The 22,727-nt window shown below is 43.0% G+C and overlaps 1 protein-coding gene across 2 annotated transcripts in view; it reads right to left on the reverse strand.

Annotated features, from left to right (window-relative positions):
* FAM120B (family with sequence similarity 120 member B) overlaps positions 1-22,727 on the reverse strand; it is a 235,630-nt gene that overhangs the window by 203,759 nt on the left and 9,144 nt on the right. For both annotated transcript variants that reach the window (XM_073672809.1, XM_073672808.1), the window contains exon 3: positions 21,668-21,848. In XM_073672809.1, coding sequence (XP_073528910.1) covers positions 21,668-21,848 — 181 coding nt within the window. The remainder of the gene's footprint in view (positions 1-21,667; positions 21,849-22,727) is intronic.

Here is a 22,727-nt window from a genome sequence, read left to right on the forward strand (position 1 = left end):
AAAAAGTAAGTCACAAAAGAGGTGCCGAGTGTGTTATAGAAGGGGTATACACAAGGACACCACTTATCAATGCGACACCTGCCCCGACAAACCTGGCCTGTGTATGAAAGAATGCTTCAGACTGTACCACACATCCATGGACTACTAAATTAATTTCTGACTTACACGAATGACGTATGACAACCTGACGAACACTACACAACTCACATATGCCACTACATTCTAAAACTTACATACCAGGAAACAGTAGATCAGTTCCAAAAAGGGGGCACTTGTTGGGCATTTTGGACCAGATTTTGAGATCCACTTTCTCTTGTTACAATAAATTTTTTGGGGCTAAAATAACATTTTTGTATAAAAAACCTGGGGGTTCAAGGTGCTCACCACACATCTAGATAAATTCATTGGGGGGGTCTTGCTTCCAAAAAGGGGGAACTTGTTGGGCATTTCCACTGTTTAGGCACATCAGAGGCTCTGCAAACTTGACATGACGCCCGCAGACCATTCCATCAAAGTCTGCATTCTAAAACATCACTCCTTCCCTTTCGAGCCCTGACGTGAGCTCAAACGGTAGTTTTCTCCCACATATGGGGTATCAGGGTACTTAGGAGAAATTTCACAACAGATTTTGAGATCCATTTTCTCCTGTTACCCTTGTGAAAATAAAAAAAATTGGGGCTAAAAGATCATTTTTGTGGAAAAAAAGTGATTTTTTTTTATTTTCACAACTCTACGTTATAAACTTTTGTGAAATATTTAGGAGTTCAAAGTGATCAGTCATCTAGATAAGTTCCTTAAGGGGGTCTAGTTTCCAAAATGGGGTCACTTGTGGGGGGTTTCCAATGTTTAGGCACATCAGGGGCTCTCAAAACGCAACATGGCGTCCCCTCTCAATTCCACGAGTTTTGCGTTGAAAAAGTCAAACAATGCTCCTTCCCTTCCGAGCCCTGCTGTGCGCCCAAACAACTTTTGGGGTCCATTTCTCCTGTTACTTTGTGAAAATAAAAAAATTTGGGTCTACAGTAAAATTTTTGTGAAAAAAATTAAATGTTAATTTTTTCCTTTCACATTCCATTAATTGCTGTGAAGCACGTGAAGGGTTAGTAAACTTCTTGAATGTGGTTTTGAGCACCTTGAGGGGTGCAGTTTATAGAATTGTGTCACTTTTGGGTGTTTTCTGTCATATAGACCCCTCAAAGTGACTTGAAATGTGATGTGATCCCTAGAAAAAATAGTTTTGTAATTTTGTTGGAAAAATGAAACATCGCTGGTCAACTTTAACCCTTATATAACTTCCTAAAAAAAAAAAAATTTTGCTCCAAAATTGTGCTGATGTAAAGTAGACATGTGGGAAATGTTATTTATTAACTATATTGTGTGACATAGCTCTCTGATTTAAGGGCATGAAAATTCAAAGTTTGAAAACTGTGAAATTTTCTAAATTTACGCCAAATTTTTTTCACACAAAAACACAAGTCTTATCAAATAAATTTTACCACTATCATGAAGTACTATATGTCACGAAAAAAACAATCTCACAATCAGTGGGATCTGTTAAAGCGTTCCAGAGTTATTACCTCAAAGTGACAGTGGTCAGAATTGCAAAAATTGGCCTGGTCATTAAAGTGCAAACAGCCTTCGGGTGTAAAGGGGTTAAGGACTAGGCCATTTATCCCCATTTGTGACCAAGCACATTTTTGTCTTTTCGTACATGGGGTTTAAAGAGCTGGAAATATTTTTCTTGTTCGAATATTCAAATAATTTTTACATCATTTTTTCGTGTAGGGTTTAATTGTTATTCTATTTTCATACTCTTTTTCAATTTTTTTGCCAAAATTAGGTGATATCGGTGGGAAAATGCTGAATCTGTTTTTCACATTTTTTATTTTTTATGACCACAAAGTAGCACAGTAATACATTTTAACATTTTTCTTCTTTCTGTAACAATTATTATTAAATATCCAACACATTTTTTTTTCTATGGGGGCTGGGCTAGTAGCGAGTTGGATTGGCAGTGACATTATTAACTTTTTTATATCCTTTTTATTTTTAGTTATTTTTCCTTTATTTCACATATTGTTGTTCCTAAAAGATCGTAAAAGACATTTTGGAGGCATTTCAACAATTATATCCTTTTTTAATCATTTTTCTCTTGTAGCTGGTATATTAGACCCATTGACAGTGGAAATGAAGCCTCCTGGCTGCAAAGCAGAGTTGACTAGGTCTCCTAGGACCCAGCAACTCCTGCTTCCTTCCCATAACAGGGCTATGGAGTCGGTAAGCCAAACCTCCGACTCCGACTCCTCAATTTCCCTGACTCCGACTCCACGCCTCGACAGCACTCCACAGGAACAAAACAGATAATAGGACATTTCATAACTTTCCCAAATTCTTATGAAAACATTTACAGCACATCCTGCATTTTACTACTGTACCTAATTTATTATATATTTTAGGAGTCGGTCCATTTTATACTCCACAAAAATGGACACGAACTTCACAACTCCAACTCCACAGCCCTGCTATACCCAGCGATCGTATGACCACGGAGTCCAGAGGAGGAAGCGTCGCTAGTCCATCCCATTACTGTATACTCAAAGCTTATGTAGTGCTGTATATACAGCGATCAGGAAAGTAGAGGTGGTAATAAACTGTACTTTTCTTCACTATGTAGCGCTCAGCTCCCGCAGCTGCACGGTTGTGTGCACCTCTTCTACTATGTTTTAGAACATCACTGTAGAATACTGCAGAATGAGGTCAGCTGGGATGTTTAGAGTTTTTGGAAGGGTTCAAAAGGTAGTTAAAGGCAATAAAGACCATTTTTACTTTGGCAAAACTCATGAACCATGTGCGCCATATTAAAGAATTTGGTACAAAAAACGGCAAAGAATACCAAAGGCAAAAATGAAAAGTGATTTAACCCCCCCCCCCCCCACACACACACACACACAAATGATGATTAGGGGCCTTAGTCTAAATTTTTCTGTTTATTTGACCAGTCCTTTAGATTTCCGATCCATATAGACAGATGGTTTAGTGTTATTGTAGCCCCATCAACACTAATTGTATATTTCAGTGGAGTCTTGACAACAATTGCTGGAAACACGACTGAGCCTAACACATCCATGAAAACACCTCGGAATATTCCTCAATTTCTTGCTAGAGGAAAAACATAAAAAGAACATGTTTAACTTACAGTGGGAGTCATTAACGCCTGTGTTACACCGATGAAAGATAAGACATTTTCCTGCTGGAGGGTTTACTTAACAATACAACAATCCCCTATACATCAGTAAAGTGAGTCCCAGCTCTGCAGACATAATAAGAAAACACTGATGTAAGTGCAAAGAAATGCACGGTTCCCAACAAATATGCAGCGGTTTCCTCTCAGATTGTTGTGTTAGGCCCTGCCACCACTACGCATCATTACTATGGCACGACCAGGTGTACAGGTTGAATAGGGCAGAACTTCACAGTGTGGTAGATCGCCTCACTCAGCTGCACATACAAGTAAACACAGGAACACTGTCTGTTTAAATCTTCTGTTGAGGTATATTAAGACTACGGCATGAACCACGGCAATGTTAGCAAAACGAACTCGGCCTTCCCGGCCTGAAAGGAAAAACAAAACATAACGTATGGCACAGTCCTTGTTGCAACGGGTGCCTGCTTCAGGAACAAACAACCCAATGTTTAGCTTTTCTTCACATGGCAATACAGCTCCAGAGCTTGTACCTCCAGACCCACCCCTCATCAAATGCTCTAAAAGGCTGGGAATTTATCCTCTAACCTACTCCCTCTCTACAGGTGTTTAATCAACCTAGTACTAAACATGGCTGATTAATCCCTCTCTTTACTTCGTCTGCTGAGACATTTTCTATGTTTATATTGCTGGCAGCTAACAATCTCAGTGCTACATATCTCCCTCCAGTCCTTTGCTAGTGACTGTCACAACAGCTATACAGGAGAACAAGCTTTCTTTGTCATGTACGACTTAAAAACATCTCACATGAAATGAACAGGCTGTAGAAATGCCCCTAAACAGAATCTGTCACCAGGTTTTTGCCACCTAACTTGAGAGTAGCATAATGAATAGAGATGAGCGAGCAAGCTCGCCACTGCTCGGTACTCGCCCGAGCATCTCACTGCTCGACATGCTCGGCGAGCACTATTGGGGGTGCTCGGGTCCCCACCCCGCATGTTTGGCGCTCTTTAGACAGCCAATTAACATGCAGGGATTGCCTGCCACTCACTGTAATGCCGTAGCCAGGTTGGTGGTGGCGTTACAGTGATTGGCTGGCCGCATAGCGTTATCGAGTCTATATAAGACCTTTGGACCGCATGCTCGTCACAGTCTACCCTTCAGACAGGCAGAGTAAGGAGAGGTGCTGCTGATTTAGGGACAGAATTGATGGTTTATTAGTTAGGTATAGGTATTCCACAGCAATATACAGCCATGGCCAAAAGTATTGAGAATGAGACAAATAGTAATTTTTCCAAAGTTTACTGCTTCATTTTTTGTAATGGCAATTCGCATATACTCCTGAATGTCAAAGAGTGATCAGCTTAACAGCAATTACTGTACTTGCAAAGTAAATATTTGCCCAGAGAATGAACTTTAACCCCAAAACACATTTCAACATCATTGCAGTCCTGCCTTAAAAGGAGCAGCTAACATCGTTTTAGTGATTGATCCATTAACACAGGTGTGGGTGTTGATGAGGACAGGGCTGGCGATCAATCAGTCATGATTAAGCAAGAATGACATCACTGGACACTTTAAAAGGAGGCTGGTTCTTGGTATCATTGTTTCTCTTCAGTTAACCATGGTTATCTCTAAAGACACACGTGCAGCCATCATTGCACTGCACAAAAATGGCCTAACAGGGAAGAGTATCGCAGCTACAAAGATTGCACCTCAGTCAACAATCTATCGCATCATCAAGAACTTCAAGGAGAGAGCTTCCATTGTTGTCAAAAAGGCTCCAGGGCGCTCAAGAAAGACCAGCAAGCGCCAGGACCGTATCTTAAAACTGTTTCAGCTGCGGGATCGGACTACCAGCAGTGCCGAGCTTGCTCAGGAATGGCAGCAGGCTGGTGTGAGTGCTTCTGCACGCACTGTGAGGCGGAGACTCTTTGAGCAAGGGCTGGTTTCAAGGGGGGCAGCAAAGAAGCCATTTCTCTCCAGAAAAAACATCAGGGACCAACTGATATTCTGCAAAAGGAACAGGAAGTGGACTGCTGAGGACTGGGGCAAAGTCATTTTCTCCGATGAATCCCCTTTTTGATTGTTTGGGACATCTGGAAAAAAGCTTATTCGGAGAAGAAGAGGTGAGCGCTACCACCAGTCTTGTCTCATGCCAACTGTAAAGCATCCTGAAACCATTCATGTGTGGGGTTGCTTCTCAGCCAAGGGAATCGGCTCACTCACAGTCTTGCCTAAAAACACAGCCATGAATAAAGAATGGTACCAGAATGTCCTCCAAGAGCAACTTCTCCCAACCGTCCAAGAGCAGTTTGGCGCCCAACAATGCCTTTTCCAGCATGATGGAGCACCTTGCCATAAAGCAAAGGTGATAACTAAATGGCTCATGGAACAAAACATAGAGATTTTGGGTCCATGGCCTGGAAACTCCCCAGATCTTAATCCCATTGAGAACTTGTGGTCAATCATCAAGAGAGACGGGTGGACAAACAAAAACCAACAAATTCTGGCAAAATGCAAGCATTGATTATGCAAGAATGGACTGCTATCAGTCAGGATTTGGTCCAAAAGTTGATTGAGAGCATGCCAGGGAGAATTACAGAGGTCTTGAAGAAGGGGCAACACTGCACATATTGACTTGCTGCATTAACTCATTCTAACTGTCAATATAACCTATTGGTACTCATAATATGATTGCAATTATATTTCTGTATGTGATATAAACATCAGACAAACACTAATAAAAACCAGAGGCCAGCAGATCATGTGAAAATATAATTTTGGTGTCATTCTCAAAACTTTTGGCCATGACTGTACAGCTCTGACAAAAATTAAGAGACCACTGCAAAATTTTCATTTTCTCAGATTTTTCTCTTTATATTTTTGAGTAAAAAGTACATTGTTGTTTTAGTCTATAAACTACTGACAACACGTATCTGAAATTCAAAGCTAAAAATTATGTATTTATTTGCAGCAAATGATAAATCGTCAAAATACTAAAAAAGAAACAGTGCTTTCAGACCTCAAATTACTAATGTTTTAACTGTGAAATCAATATTTGGCAATATTTGGTGGACTAACCATGATTTTTAATCACAGCTTTCAATCGTCTTGGCATGCTTTCCAATAGAAAACTGTTCAGTGGTCTCTTAATTTTTGCCAGAGCTGTATATATATCCATCTGAATTAACAGTCCTTCTAAGGACTAATCCAGCTGCATATATTACTGGTGATAGCAGAAGTTATGCAGACAGAGTTTGTGGACACTGTATACAGTAGAATAGGGTTCATTGCCCATTCTGTCTGCTGCTGCTGCTGTTACAGATATCCATAGGCCTAGATATCAGGGATATTTTTTTTGCTCTTAATCCTGATTATTTGCTTAAAAGCAATACAGTATACCATTTTACTGCTCCACTTGCTTGTTAGCAGAATACAGCCAGATTTTTTTAATTTTAGTCGCATTGCTGTATTTTGGAAGCAGAGAAACTTTTCCATCATCTGACATAATTCCATATTACTGCAGTAATAATTGTGATATTTTTTGGAGCGGGCCAAATATTACACTCCATTTAAAGTCTGCCACTTGGGTGTTGTTCATCCTATTCACACTTGGTCGCTGACTGACCAATACCACATCTATAAAGGCCACTTCCTAAAACTGTGGTCATCAGACGTGATCTGATATTACTGCGGTAATAATTGTGACATTTTTTCGAGCGTGCCAAATATTACAGGCGCGTGGCAAGGGACAGAGAAGTGAACGTGATGGTGGACGCAGAGGCCGAGGCCATGGGCAAGATGTCACTGTGCCTGCTGAGGGAGTACAACAAACACCCATATCATGTCTAACTACTTTCCTGTCAAAATTACTAGGGGACCGCAGAACACCACTCTTAAAGCCTGAGCAGTGTGAAAAGGTTGTTGGTTGGATAGCAGATAATGCTTCAAGTCAGTTGGCAACCACCACCACCCTGTCTTCCACACGGTCAAGTCTCAGTAACCGTGAGTCTGGACCACATATTCCTCACACTGATCCTCCTTCCTCCCACCATGCCGAGTGACCAGAGACAACTGATCCCACACTTGGACACTCTGAAGAGCTGTTCACTTTTCCATTTATAGATTTGGGCCTCTCGCCTGGCCTGCTTCAAGCGGGGCAACAGGAGATCGCATGTAGCGATGCACAAATATTTGAGCAGCCACAGTCACACGATGGCGATGGTGGGAAATTGTTGCAAGAGGTGGATGATAATAATGAGACACAATTGCCAGCAAGTCAGGAGGAAGCCCAGGGTGTGTACGTGGAAAAAGAGGTGGTGGACGATGAAGTCACTAACTTAAATTGGCAAGGTGACATGCATAGTGAGGACAGAAGCACAGAGGGGGAGGGAGGAGTAGTACCGCAACAGGCAGGAACAAGCAGTGGGGTGGCCACAGACACAAGGCAGGCAACTGTTCCCCGGATCACCAACAAGAGGGAAGTTGCCAGTCCAAGTGTTAGGTCTTCCAGAGCCTGACCCTTATTTAAAAACCGTCCAGACAGCCCCAAAAAGGCCATTTGCAACCTCTGTCATGCCAGCATCAGCAGGAACCAACAAAACCTACAAAACTACTAGCCTGACCACCACCAGCATGCTCATGCACATGACAGCAAATCACCAGACTAGTTAGGCCGAATGGCAGGGTCCAGATACAGTGTCTGCGGGTAACACCACTGCCTGTTCCGCTGTTGAGCGTGCACGCCAATCCTCTGTCTATTCATAATATAATCGCTGCACTCCCGTTATGTGGTGCTCAAGAAGGGACCGTGCCCTCAATCTGGTAAAAATAACCTTGGCACTCAAGAATATGTTCCAGTAAATGAAAATTTATTGCAGTCCATTACAAATAATGACAAAACGTTTCGGTCACTTAGGACCTTCTTCAGTTGACTGCAGAGAACGCAAAACATTGTAAGTAAATAATATCAAAAAAACTTTTTCACAAAATCATATAAATCCAACATAATGTCAATAAACATCTATGTATCAATAATTGATGGGGATTCAGGAGCAAGGGAAGAGGAAAAGGACCTGAGGGATTCTTACATGTGAATAAAGCTATCTCTATCCATTCGTGGTTGTATGGGGAAAAAAAGTATGGAGACAGTTACCTACCAGTAAATAGACTGTGGTAGGATTAATGGACAAAAGCAAGTATCTTAAGAGGGTCCATAAAGGACTGCCTGGGAGTGAAAAAATAGTGGAGTGAATTTATAAGTGAAGGCAAAACAGTTAACTTGTAAAGGTAGAAGGCACAAATACCTGGTTCAAGTAGGATAGACACTGATCTGATGGCACCGCGGTATCCACCGCTGGTTATGCTGACCATCTGACTATGAGGGAATCCCTTAAATAGGGGAGGGAATAGCAGGACACACCAATCACTGTTGTGGTTTAAAGGACGCGGTTTTCGCGAAACCGGAAGTGACGTCCTTACTCTACCGGAAGTGACGTTTCAAGATCACGTGTGCGGTCCACGGGAGGTGCGCTTGCGTTACAAAGTGCAGGAAATGTCTGCGCTGGATCAATGACTGTGAGTAACGGTACAAGAAGGTGCTTAGTGGTTCGGGGACCCCAATGGAGGACAAGGGAAAAGACTCTAGGGATAGACAACATCTGTAAATAAAAAAGAAACAGTCAGGGGGAGGTACAGCATATAGGAGCATCACAATTAATATTATCCATATTTTTATTATTCGATATGATGCTATTTAAATTTTATATATAATATATAAACAATATATATAAAAAGGTTGGTGTAACATGAGTTTCCCTAAATAGGATAGGAAAATGTTAAACAAAAGACAGAAGGTCATAATCCCTATTAAGTCCTCTGGGTGCAAGAGCATCCATCTCGTGGATCCAAAAGGCCTCCCTCTGTTTTAGGAGGCAAATACGGTCACCCCCGCGTCGTGGTGGTGGGACTTGTTCCAACACCTGGTACCTTAATTGAGAGATATTGTGTCCCATGGTGACAAAGTGGTGGGGAATGGGCAGAAGCAGATTCTTGCACCTTATCGTGGATTTATGTTTTGATATTCTATCCCGTATGGGCTGTGTAGTCTCTCCTATATATACCAGTCCACAGGGGCATTTGATAAGGTATATTACAAATGTGCTTTCACAGGTATAATAGCCTTTGATATTGTATTTCTTGCCTGTCTGTGGATGGTATATTATATTGCCTTTAAGGACATTGTTACATTGTCTACATTGTAGACATGGAAAGGTACCCGTCTTGGGATTCTGGAGAAAACGTTGTGTGGGTCTCGGTTTACTGGTGCCAATGTCGGCCCGGATCAAGGAGTCCTTAAGGTTTTGGGCTCGTTTGAAACAGGGCATGAACGGTTTTTGAAAGCTGGTAATGGATGGGTAACCGGTGCGTAGGATATTCCAATGTTTGCGAATAGTTTTATGGAGTATGTAAGTGAAGGGGTGATAAGTATGGATAAATGGAATCCGATCAGATTTATCTGGGCGTGCCCTTGTAGGGTCACTTGGTTCGGGCTGTAGGATGGATGCAGGGTATCCTCTCTCTTTAAATTTTGTACCCCTCTCCCGTAGTCTCTGTTGACGGATGGTAGGGTCTGAGACTATACGTTCCACCCTCCTGAATTGCGATCTCGGTATCGATTTTTTTATATGTGCCGGATGGTTGCTCGTATAGTGTAGCAGACTGTTTCGGTCTGTCGGTTTAGTGTAGAGATCTGTGGTAAGAAAGCCCTCTCTATCTTTGATAACTACTGTATCTAAAAAGCTCACTTTGTGTGGGTCAGAGGTTAGTGTAAATCCCAAATCTGGCCAGGCCATGTTAAGATCCGTAAAGAAGGTTTCCAGGGTTTCCAAGGGACCATCCCATATGCAAAAAATATCATCTATGAATCTCTTCCAAATGACTGAATGAGATCGGAAGAGAGGGTGAGTATATACAATTGAGCTTTCAAAGGCTGACATGTAACAATTAGCGAAAGGGGGCGCTACGTTAGACCCCATACAACCACGAATGGATAGAGATAGCTTTATTCACATGTAAGAATCCCTCAGGTCCTTTTCCTCTTCCCTTGCTCCTGAATCCCCATCAATTATTGATACATAGATGTTTATTGACATTATGTTGGATTTATATGATTTTGTGAAAAATTTTTTTGATATTATTTACTTACAATGTTTTGCGTTCTCTGCAGTCAACTGAAGAAGGTCCTAAGTGACCGAAACGTTTTGTCATTATTTGTAATGGACTGCAATAAATTTTCATTTACTGGAACATATTCTTGAGTGCCAAGGTTATTTTTACCAGATTGAGGGCACGGTCCCTTCTTAAGCACCACATAACGGGAGTGCAGCGATTATATTATAAATTTACGATTACCGGTCCGCCTGCACCCTATGGGGAGATGTCCTCGTCCACATTTTCCTACAATGCGGATGAAGCTACCTCTATTTTGGCCCAAACCTGTGTATCAAGTGATTTCCTGAGAGTTCCTCCAGGTGAGATAAGGGGACGGAACTTGGAGAAGGAACACCGCCATCTAGTCAACCTAGAACTGCACTGCACAACTCTGACTGAATATTTGAGGGTACAAAGGATTCCCAGGGGCCTCAGGGTTCCGTTGAGACCCACTCTCTTTGCCGATATACCCGACTATTGTAACAAATTTGAACAAATCCTTAACAAATGCTCTTTTGATTTAATGGTTTTAACCGTCGACTCACTCCATAAAGCTATAACATCTACAAAAGAACTTATTGGCAACATTGAAACCCAGCTGATTTCTTCAGCGAGTCCAGATGAGTGGACCGCTTTAAAAGCTAAAATCCAAAATAACATTGATCAACACAGGAGGGACAAAGAATCTAGAAAGAGAAACAAATTCCAACGAGACACAGAAGATTACGAGTTAAAAAGAGTATATAAATGGCAAGAAAAACAACATCAGGGTGGAAATTTCCAAAGATTTACCCGCTCATCCACAGAAATGTCCTCTTCTGGCTCGGAACCAGAGAGGAGGGACCATTTTACCACCTCTTCTCATCATTTTTTAGGGCAACAGCGGAGATACCCACGAAGAAGAAGACGAGGAGAGGCGGCCAGCACCAGAGGAAATGTGGAATTCAACAGGATAACTCGGTCACAGACGCAGCACCCTTGGTGGTAAATATTTCCTCAAAGACTCTTAGTATAGCTCAGTTCTCTATATTACAAAAGGGTCTTTCCTTTTGTCCGAGAGGAAGGTATAATACCTTCAAACTCGATATGGAGCTGCAACGCTTCTATCGTTCTTTAAGATTAAAGGTACACCTTGCTAAGATTCCTTCACCCCCTAATGACGTTGTAGTTCCTCCTGTCACCAATCAAGATGTAGCAATCACAGCAAGGAGCCTGGGTCTATTTAACAAGAGTACATATAGGCCACCCCATGGTTCCCATGCTCTGGAAACCTTCATTGGTTTCCTAGACACAGCTTTCCGTGAACTACGATCGAGGGTGGACAAGGGGAAACTCCATTATGAACCTAACCTGTCCGCCCTGGATCAACAAACTTTAACCAGCCTCAGGGATGATAAGGACCTTATCATCAAACCTGCAGACAAGGGGGGTGCCATAGTCGTTATGGATAGAGTCAAATATATCAAGGAAATAGAACGCCAACTTAGCGACACCACCACCTACCGCCAACTATCCCAGGATCCCACTTCCCAGTTCAGTAATCTGATACGGACTACTATTAATAGACACATGACGGCAGGTACAATAGATGCGAAAACTGGCGAGTTTCTCATCAAAACACATCCAATTACGCCTGTCTTTTACGTTCTACCGAAAATACATAAAAATCTCACTGAACCCCCTGGTCGTCCTATCGTGGCCTCGACCGATTCGGTACTCTCCCCTCTATCAATATTTCTAGAGAAGATCATCACACCACTGATACAGAAGAGCCCATCATTCCTGTTGGACACGGGTTCATTCCTTAAAACTTTGACAGACCTAAAACAGGTCCCCCCCACTGCGTTACTGGTGTCCCTTGATGTAAAAAATCTGTACACTTCAATACCGCATGAGCGGGGACTTCACTCGGTTAAGACCTTACTTGCAGAATCCCAGATGGATCCACAAATAACTGAACTGGCCCTAGACCTATTGACTTTAGTACTCACCAAAAATTACTTCCTATTTCAGGACAGATACTATTTACAGATAAAGGGTACCGCGATGGGGTCTAACGTAGCGCCCCCTTTCGCTAATTGTTACATGTCAGCCTTTGAAAGCTCAATTGTATATACTCACCCTCTCTTCCGATCTCATTCAGTCATTTGGAAGAGATTCATAAATGATATTTTTTGCATATGGGATGGTCCCTTGGAAACCCTGGAAACCTTCTTTACGGATCTTAACATGGCTTGGCCAGATTTGGGATTTACACTAACCTCTGACCCACACAAAGTGAGCTTTTAGATACAGTAGTTATCAAAGATAGAGAGGGCTTTCTTACCACAGATCTCTACACTAAACCGACAGACCGAAACAGTCTGCTACACTATACGAGCAACCATCCGGCACATATAAAAAAAATCGATACCGAGATCGCAATTCAGGAGGGTGGAACGTATAGTCTCAGACCCTACCATCCGTCAACAGAGACTACGGGAGATGGGTACAAAATTTAAAGAGAGAGGATACCCTGCATCCATCCTACAGCCCGAACCAGGTGACCCTACAAGGGCACGCCCAGATAAATCTGATCGGATTCCATTTATCCATACTTATCACCCCTTCACTTACATACTCCATAAAACTATTCGCAAACATTGGAATATCCTACGCACCGGTTACCCATCCATTACCAGCTTTCAAAAACCGTTCATGCCCTGTTTCAAACGAGCCCAAAACCTTAAGGACTCCTTGATCCGGGCCGACATTGGCACCAGTAAACCGAGACCCACACAACGTTTTCTCCAGAATCCCAAGACGGGTACCTTTCCATGTCTACAATGTAGACAATGTAACAATGTCCTTAAAGGCAATATAATATACCATCCACAGACAGGCAAGAAATACAATATCAAAGGCTATTATACCTGTGAAAGCACATTTGTAATATACCTTATCAAATGCCCCTGTGGACTGGTATATATAGGAGAGACTACACAGCCCATACGGGATAGAATATCAAAACATAAATCCACGATAAGGTGCAAGAATCTGCTTCTGCCCATTCCCCACCACTTTGTCACCATGGGACACAATATCTCTCAATTAAGGTACCAGGTGTTGGAACAAGTCCCACCACCACGACGCGGGGGTGACCGTATTCGCCTCCTAAAACAGAGGGAGGCCTTTTGGATCCACGAGATGGATGCTCTTGCACCCAGAGGACTTAATAGGGATTATGACCTTCTGTCTTTTGTTTAACATTTTCCTATCCTATTTAGGGAAACTCATGTTACACCAACCTTTTTATATATATTGTTTATATATTATATATAAAATTTAAATAGCATCATATCGAATAATAAAAATATGGATAATATTAATTGTGATGCTCATATATGCTGTACCTCCTCCTGACTGTTTCTTTTTTATTTACAGATGTTGTCTATCCCTAGAGTCTTTTCCCTTGTCCTCCATTGGGGTCCCCGAACCACTAAGCACCTTCTTGTACCGTTACTCACAGTCATTGATCCAGCGCAGACATTTCCTGCACTTTGGAACGCAAGCGCACCTCCCGTGGACCGCACACGTGATCTTGAAACGTCACTTCCGGTAGAGTAAGGACGTCACTTCCGGTTTCGCGAAAACCGCGTCCTTTAAACCACAACAGTGATTGGTGTGTCCTGCTATTCCCTCCCCTATTTAAGGGATTCCCTCATAGTCAGATGGTCAGCATAACCAGCGGTGGATACCGCGGTGCCATCAGATCAGTGTCTATCCTACTTGAACCAGGTATTTGTGCCTTCTACCTTTACAAGTTAACTGTTTTGCCTTCACTTATAAATTCACTCCACTATTTTTTCACTCCCAGGCAGTCCTTTATGGACCCTCTTAAGATACTTGCTTTTGTCCATTAATCCTACCACAGTCTATTTACTGGTAGGTAACTGTCTCCATACTTTTTTTCCCCATACAACCACGAATGGATAGAGATAGCTTTATTCACATGTAAGAATCCCTCAGGTCCTTTTCCTCTTCCCTTGCTCCTGAATCCCCATCAATTATTGATACATAGATGTTTATTGACATTATGTTGGATTTATATGATTTTGTGAAAAAGTTTTTTTGATATTATTTACTTACAATGTTTTGCGTTCTCTGCAGTCAACTGAAGAAGGTCCTAAGTGACCGAAACGTTTTGTCATTATTTGTAATGGACTGCAATCCTCTGTCTATGGCACATGCCAGGATGCCTCCTGCCCTGCACCTGTCGTTGCACACTTGCAACCCTCACCGTCAGCGTTCACGTCCTTGTCCCAGCGCAGTGTTCAGTTGTCTCTACCCCAGTCCTTTGAATGCAAGCGCAAATACGCAGCCAACGCCCCACAGGCCATAATACTAAACTTACACATTTCTCAAATGCTTGCACTTGAAAAGTTGCCTTTTAGGCTTGTGAAGACAAAATCTTTCCGTAACCTGATGGCGGTGGCCGTCCTTCGGTACTCGGTCCTCAGCTGCCACTATAACTCCCGGTGTGCCGTCACCGCATTACACAAGCAAGTGTCCCAGAACATTACCCGTGCCCTCAACAACGCAGTTACAGCTTCAGCAGCGTTTGCAGCTTCCAGCTCACCGATTGGTGTGCAATGTCACCACGCGTTGGAACTCAGCGTTGCAGATGTTGGGAAGGATTTGTGAGTAGCAGAGGGCATTGGTTGAGTACCAGCTTCAACATGCCCGTTGTTATTGAGGTCAGCCTCCGCACATAAGAGCTGATGAGTGAGCATGGATGTCAGACATCTGTGCTGTCCTCCAAAACTTTGAGGACTCCACCAAGATGGTGAGCGGCGATGACACCATAATTAGCGTCATTATCCCACTTCTGTGTCTATTGAAACGCTCGCTGCTCACAATTAAAGAGGAGGCATTGCAGGAAGACAACGATGAGATGGAGCAAGGAACTATACAGGGTGATGTTACACAACCCAGCCTCATCTCATCTCAACGTGGATTGGGTGATAATAAAGAGGAGGAAGACAAGGAGGAAGAGGAGGAGGAGAAACAGGAGCTGGTTTCCTGTGCTACAGACAGTACTACCTACACAACATTCATACTGTCTATTCAGCGTGGATGGCCTGAGGAAAGGGAGAATGAGGAGGAGGATGAGTGCATGGACAGTCGTCCTCTTGGTCTGGATAGGGAAGACTTGGCTATTCGCAGTCTGACACACATGGCTGAGTTTATATTCCACTGCCTTTCCCGTGACCCTTGCGTTGTACACATTTTGGCTGACAGTAATTACTGGTTGGTCACACTTCTACACCCATGCTACAAGGAGAACTTTCTATCTATCCTTCCTGTGGCGGAGAGGTCTAGTAAAATGTTGCAGTACCAGAAGGCCCTTGGTGAGGAATTATTAAAACAATTCCTATCTGAAAAGCTGGCGGCAGAGGTCACAGTTCGTTGGCTAACTAAGGTGTACAGGAGAGGGAGACAAAAATATGATGCAGCAGAGGAAGGGGAACACTGTCAAAGGTGTGGGACCGTTTTCTCAGACCCTCCCGGCACCCAGGCCCTGATGCGCAGGGAACCCTGACAAGGAGGGAAAAGTTTTGGAAGATGCTGAAGGAGTACCTTGCCGACCGTACCAAGGTCATCTGTGATTCCTCTGTGCCTTATAATTATTGGGTATCCAAGCTGGACACATGACATGAACTGACTCTCTACGCCTTGGAGGTCCTGGCCTGACCTGCCGCTGGCGTTTTGTCAGAGCCGGGGGCATTATAACTGATAGGCGCATCCGCCTGTCAACTGAAAATGCTGACGGGCTGACTCTTATAAAATGAACAAGGGCTGGATTGGGCCAGACTTCTCAACACCGCCGGATGATAGCAGCGGAACATAAAGTCAAATCCAATGGCTGTTTTTTGGGGGGGTCTATTCCCATGCACCTCTTGACACCTAGACATGGGTATACACCTCCTTATTTTGTCTATTTTCTGTTGTCCTCCTCCTTCTCCTCCTCCTCCACCACCATATCACTAGGTTGACCATGATGCAACACCCACATAAATAAAATTATGTGGATGTTGCATGGAGTGGAGCTTATGTGCAATACAAAACAAAGCCCAATAAAAACTAACACTGTTTTTAAAAGGGTTTGTCCAGGACTTTTATATTGATGGCTTATCCTTAGCGTAGGTCATCTGTCACCCACACCAATCGTTTATTTGCAGGTCATGCAAACCCCGCTATACATATTGCGCTGCTGTGGTGTCGTGCCTCTGTACTGCCGGGGAACCTGCTAAGTAGGGATACTAGGTGTCGGATTTCCACTAACCCAATATTAATGCCCTATCCTAAGTTTTACATCAGTCGGTCAGTGAAGCTGTGTGGTTACTTCTTTTCTGCATGACAATATGTACTTTTCATTATGCCATTATGTGGTACATATGGCTTTGTGACCTTTTTTTAACACACGAATCATCAGACAGTGTAATGGCTAATTCAGACGTCAGTTGCTACTTATTTTTCATGGACATAATATGTGCCTATGATATTTTATGGGGCACAAAGCTGTCTGATACTGATCCAAGTGTCGGGTCAAACGCACCAATGGAAGTCTATAGGTCAGTGAATAAATCGGCAGCACTAAGATACCATCCGTGTGCTGTCTATTTTTCACGCACTGTTTGAAAAGGGAAGCTGGAGACATTTTTTCCCCATCTGAGAAAAACTGGTGAAACTCTGACCAAACTTTGTTGGTAAAAACTGACACTGACCAAACTCTGATGACAGAATGATCAAAAACACCGATGAAACTCCAACCACTTTTCTCATACGAGAAACTAACTACCAAATGAATGAGCCCTAATTGCATGTTCATTTTATTCCGTGGTTCGATTTCACAACCACAAGACCAACTTGATATAGTTTTTTATATTTTACACTTTTTTGGCACACAAAAAAATCTTTTTAAACAAAAATTATTTTCTTAGGCGTCGCCTTATTCTGAGACCGACAATTTGTTTATTTTTCTGCAGAAAGTATTAGCTACTATGAGGGGCTTGGTTTTTGGTGGGACAAGCTGTTTTTCCCAACGGATCTCATTTTGGGTTACATACTTGTACAACTTTTTATTCAATTTTTTGGTAGGAGGAATGAACAAAAAAACCTGGCAATAATTCTTGAATTTTTTTTTTACAACATTCACCGTGCAGTATAATTGATGCACTAAGTTTATTCCACAAGTCAATGAAATTACGATGATAACAAATTTATATAGTTATTTTACTTCTTCTGCACAAGAAAATTACTTTTTTAAAAAAACTTTTAATTTAAGATTTTGTAAGGAGGGATGAGCAAAAACAGCAATTCTAGAAGAAATATTGACATAGTTAATAATACATGTTATTCCAAATATGGAGATACCAAATAAGAATCTTTTTATGGGGAGTGTTTGCTTTTCAAATCCGCATGCAGAAACGCACAAATAATGGACATGCTGCAGATTTTTCCGCTGCGGAAAATTCCGCAGCATGGGCACAGAACATGCAGATTTTCATTGGGGATCATGGGGCACGGATTACCAAGCGTTTTGCAAGCGTTTACACTGCGGAAACTCCGCATCAAAAACGATGGAAAAACGCATAGTGGGCACACAGCCTTTCTCTAATTTGTAATCCATTCTGAGCAAAAAGAAAACACCAGCTGTTAGGCTGTGTGCCCACGAAGCATTTTCCAAGCGTTTATGCTGCGGAATTTACGCAGCGTAAACGCTTGGGAAACGCTTGGTAATCCGACCCCCATGGTCCCCAATGACAAGCCGCAATGTCAATGCCCATGCTGCGCTCAAAAATCCCCAGCATGTCCATTAATTTTGCGGACACGCAGCGTAATCGCCGCCATTGACTTGCATTGGACCGTGTGACATCCGCATCACTGCATCTGTACATGCGGATATCAAACGATACAATGTGCGGACGGTACCCAGGTCTGGAGGAGAGAAGACTCCTGCTATTCATTCCTTTTTTAGAATACAGGGACCAGCAATAGCAACATGGAGGACATTTACAGCAGTACTGATCAGTGTGAATGTGAATCCTACAGTTGGGTTAGATAAAAGACTTGCTAGAAAGCTCAGCACGATCTTCCTATTGTCTGCTTTTGCTTATTTCCTCACTCTGGCCCTTCTTCCTCCTTCCCCTCTCTGTACACTATATTGCATCATGTCAAATGACACAGCTGTCAGCTAGCAGTAAATCTTCTCTGAGCAAGATCAAATTGAACTGTCTTTTCAGAGTAGATGATAAATTCAGTATGTGGGGGGGGGGGGGGACAAAAAGATCGTATAATTTCCCAGAAAAAAATCAACCACATCCATCAGGATATCTCAGTCCAATCTCCTCAGTGCCTGGATCCCCTTCCCTGCCACACTTCAAGCTCATTTGCCATCTTTGAGCCGGTTACAGAAGAAGTTACCCAGATCCTCGCTTCTTCTCGGCCTACAACCTGCAACAGTGACCCCATTCCCTTACATCTCCTGCAGTCTCTCACACTAGTGGTCACCACTCACATGACTAAAATACTTACCCTCTCTCTTTTTTCAGGTATCTTACCCTCCTCATTTAAACACGCCATCATAACCCCTTTACTTAAAAAGCTATGTCTGGACCAGAACTGCACTGCTAACTACAGACCTGTCTCTAATCTTCCATTCATCTCTGAACTCTTGGAACGCTTGGTCCACTCCGCTCTCAGATAACTCTCTTCTCGACCCTCTCCAATTTGGCTTCCGTTCTTTACACTCCACTGAAACTGCCCTCACTAAAGTTTCTAATGATGTACTAACAGCTAAATCCAAAGGTCACTGCTCCCTGCTGATTCTCCTGGATCTCTCTGCCGCATTTGACACTGTGGATCACCAGCTCCTCCTCACTATGCACCACTCTATAGGCCTCAAGGACCCCGTTCTCTCCCGGTTTTCCTCCTATCTCTCTGACCGCTACTTCACTGTATCTTTTGCCGGTTCCTCTTCCTCTCCTCGTCCCCTTACTATCGGGGTTCCGCAGGGCTCAGTTCTAGGCCCCCTCCTCTTTTCTCTATACACTGCCCCTAATGGACAAACAATCAGCAGATTTGGGTTCCAGTATCATCTCTATGCTGATGACACCCAACTATACACTTCTTCCCCTGACATCACTCCTACCCTAATACAAAATACCAAGGATTGTTTGTCTACTGTCTCTAACATCATGTCCTCCCTCTATCTTAAATTGAATCTCTCCAAAGATGAACTTCTTGAGTTTCTCCCCTCTACTAACCTAATGCTACCTAACATTGAAATTACCTTTAAGGGTTCACCCATAACTCCCAAGCAGCACGCGTTGGGGTCAAATTCGACACTAAACTTTCCTTTATTCCCTATATCCGATCACTCACCCGCATCTTAAAACATCTCCAGAATCCAAACTTTTCTCACCTTTGAAACTGCTAAAACTCTTACTGTCGCTCTTATTCACTCTCCTCTGGACTACTGCAACTCTCTTCTGATCGGTCTCCCTCTTACCAAACTTTCTCCTCTTCAATCCGTCCTGAATGCAGCAGTCAGGGTCGTATTTCTGACCAGCCACTTCACCGATGCCTCCATCTTGTGCCAGTCATTACACTGGTTGTCCATTCGCCAAAGGGTCCAATATAAACTCATTGCTCTCACCCACAAAGCTCTCCACAGTTCTGCACAGCCTTATATCTCCTCTCTCATATCTGTCTATCGCCCTACATGTGCCCTCCGTTCTAGAAATGACCTAAGACTAACATCCCCAATAAACCGAACCTGGCACCTCCATCTCCAAGACTTCTCTTGTGCTGCGCCAGTTCTCTGGAATGCACTATCCTAGACGATCCGACTGATGCCTATCCCCCACGTCTTCAACCGGCATGGATTTATATAGTGTGTGATGTCAAAAAATAAAAAATAAATCTATACGTTACCATCTGATGGCCCCCGGTGTCCTGCTTCATCGGTCCCGGCTGCCGGCAGTGAAGACTGTAGGACCTTCCGACGTCAGCGTCACGTGACCCGTCACATGACTCTGACGTCAGCGAAGGTCCTTCATTCAACCGCGAAGTGCGCGGGAAGCCGGCAGGACGCAGCGCGGGCCGTCAGAAGGTGAGAATATATATATTTTTTATTTTATTCTTTTTTTTTTTAATGGTACCTGGGTCTGGATGAGAGTCCTCTCCTCCACACCCGGGTACCATCCGCACATTAGACCGCATGAAAAGCGCATCAACATATACAGTGATGCGGATTCCATGCGGTCTAATGCAAGTCAATGGCGGCAAAAGAGCAGCGTTTCCGCAAAATTAATTGACATGCTGCGGATTTTTGACCGCAGCGTTTACGCTGCGGAAAAATCCGCATCATGGGCACAGCACATGCGGATTTCCATTGGGGAACATTGCTGCCCTTCTACCATGCGTTTTTCATGCGTTTCCGCGGCGTTTACGCAACTGCAAAAACGCCGCGGAAACGCATGAAAAACGCATCGTGTGAACTCAGCCTTAGGCTAAGTTTACAAGGCCGCTGAATTTATTGGCTCAGTCACATCCGCAAATTGCAGATGTGACTGGCTTCGTATTCCCGTCAACAGGTACAGGAGCTGTCTGCTATTTATATGACAGCTAGACAGTCCGGAAATCAAACCTGACTAGAGCATGCTGTCATTTTTTTCTCACGTTCATGTGAATGTACACATTCAGTAACATTGGTGCTGTCTGATCAAGGTCTGTTTTTTTTAACATGGACAGAACAAAGACAAAAAATAAGTTCATGGTAAAGCAGCCATAAAATGACAGGCAGCTTGTTAGACCCTTTGGAAGGATATAATAAGCATGAGAATATGGCAGACACAGAGGACTTTGTTAGGTCTCCAATTCCCATAGCACAAACAGCGGCATCCTGCCATTGTGCTGAAGGGGCTACACATATATCAGTTGATGGAGGGAGCACTTTACCATTTTCAAACTCCCCAGCATCATCCGTGGCTTTGATTGAAGTGTTAAATGCTGGGATCCGTATCCACATTATGGAGCATAAGTAAAAATGCTATGTGAACATACAGAGAAGGATACTACTATCCATCCCATCACTTGAGTAACATGGCATACTTAACTGCCTTTCTCAAAATCTCAAGGCAAACAAAATGGATCCAATATAAACAGAGAGAGTAGCTGGACCTTTATCTTGATTGCCATGCTTACCATTACCAGTGCCAAGCAGGATGGCATAAATATGCTGCCGTGCACTTCTGTAGACCTGGGCTTGACAAGGGATGTGAGGGTCAGTTTCATCTTCCAAGGTGTTACTGCAGTCACTTTCTCCAAAACACAGAACATTGCAGATCATGACATTGTCTCCTTTGTAGTGTTCCTCTATTGCAATCTGTGCAGATGAAAGAACATAGGAATGTAGAAATGAGCAGATGAGCTGATCAGCACACAATATGTCTACATGAGAATATTCTGCTAGCAAGTTCCATTTCACAATCAGAACATAGGAATGTAGGCTTCGTGTAGAAATGAGCTGATCTGCACTCGATATGCCCACATGAGAATATCCTGCTAGCAAGTTCCATTTCACAATCCCATTATACACAGGGAAAGCTAATGGGAAAACATGAAATTGAAAAAAAAAGTAAATGAAGGGTAAGAGCTGAGGTGTGACTGCAGACAACCCCAACATCCATCTCCCTCTCAGGTGGCACACAATGTCTGTGTCTGCCTCCACCTTCTCCCTCCGAAGAATTTTAAAAGCACTAACTGTCATCTCAGAGCTCAGTAATGGGAAAATCTGTCTTCACTGAATAGAGTAATGATCAATCCAGGAGAAGAAAGAAGCAGATCTCTCTGATAAGATATATTACAAAGTTGCTTATTTTCATGTGTACTACTGATTTATGAAATACGATTTAGACTGACGGCTACTCTTTAATGCTCTAACGTCTCTCTCAAATTGATTGACAGCTGTAATGTGCCCCTAGTAGGACACTCCAGTCATCAATCAAGCAGGAGAGAGGGATGGCTTGGGAAATGATGAGTACAAAAACTAGGGTGCACGTCAGAGCTAGGATTCACCTCCAGAGCACTTGTAAACCTGGCTTTCAAAAGTCATAGAGCAACTAAAACGCTACGTACAGGCATATTTTTTGCAGATATCTAGTTTTCCTAACTATTCCTGACATCAGTCATGCTGACAGATGCCTTTTAGTTGTTTCTTGGTCTCTGCAATTATTGATCAATAGGTGCAAACCACTAATGCAAG

The sequence above is a fragment of the Phyllobates terribilis genome, unplaced genomic scaffold (genome assembly GCF_046119375.1).
Source record: "Phyllobates terribilis strain yellow unplaced genomic scaffold, ASM4611937v1 Scaffold_3__8_contigs__length_932513732, whole genome shotgun sequence".
Lineage (NCBI taxonomy): Eukaryota > Metazoa > Chordata > Amphibia > Anura > Dendrobatidae > Phyllobates > Phyllobates terribilis.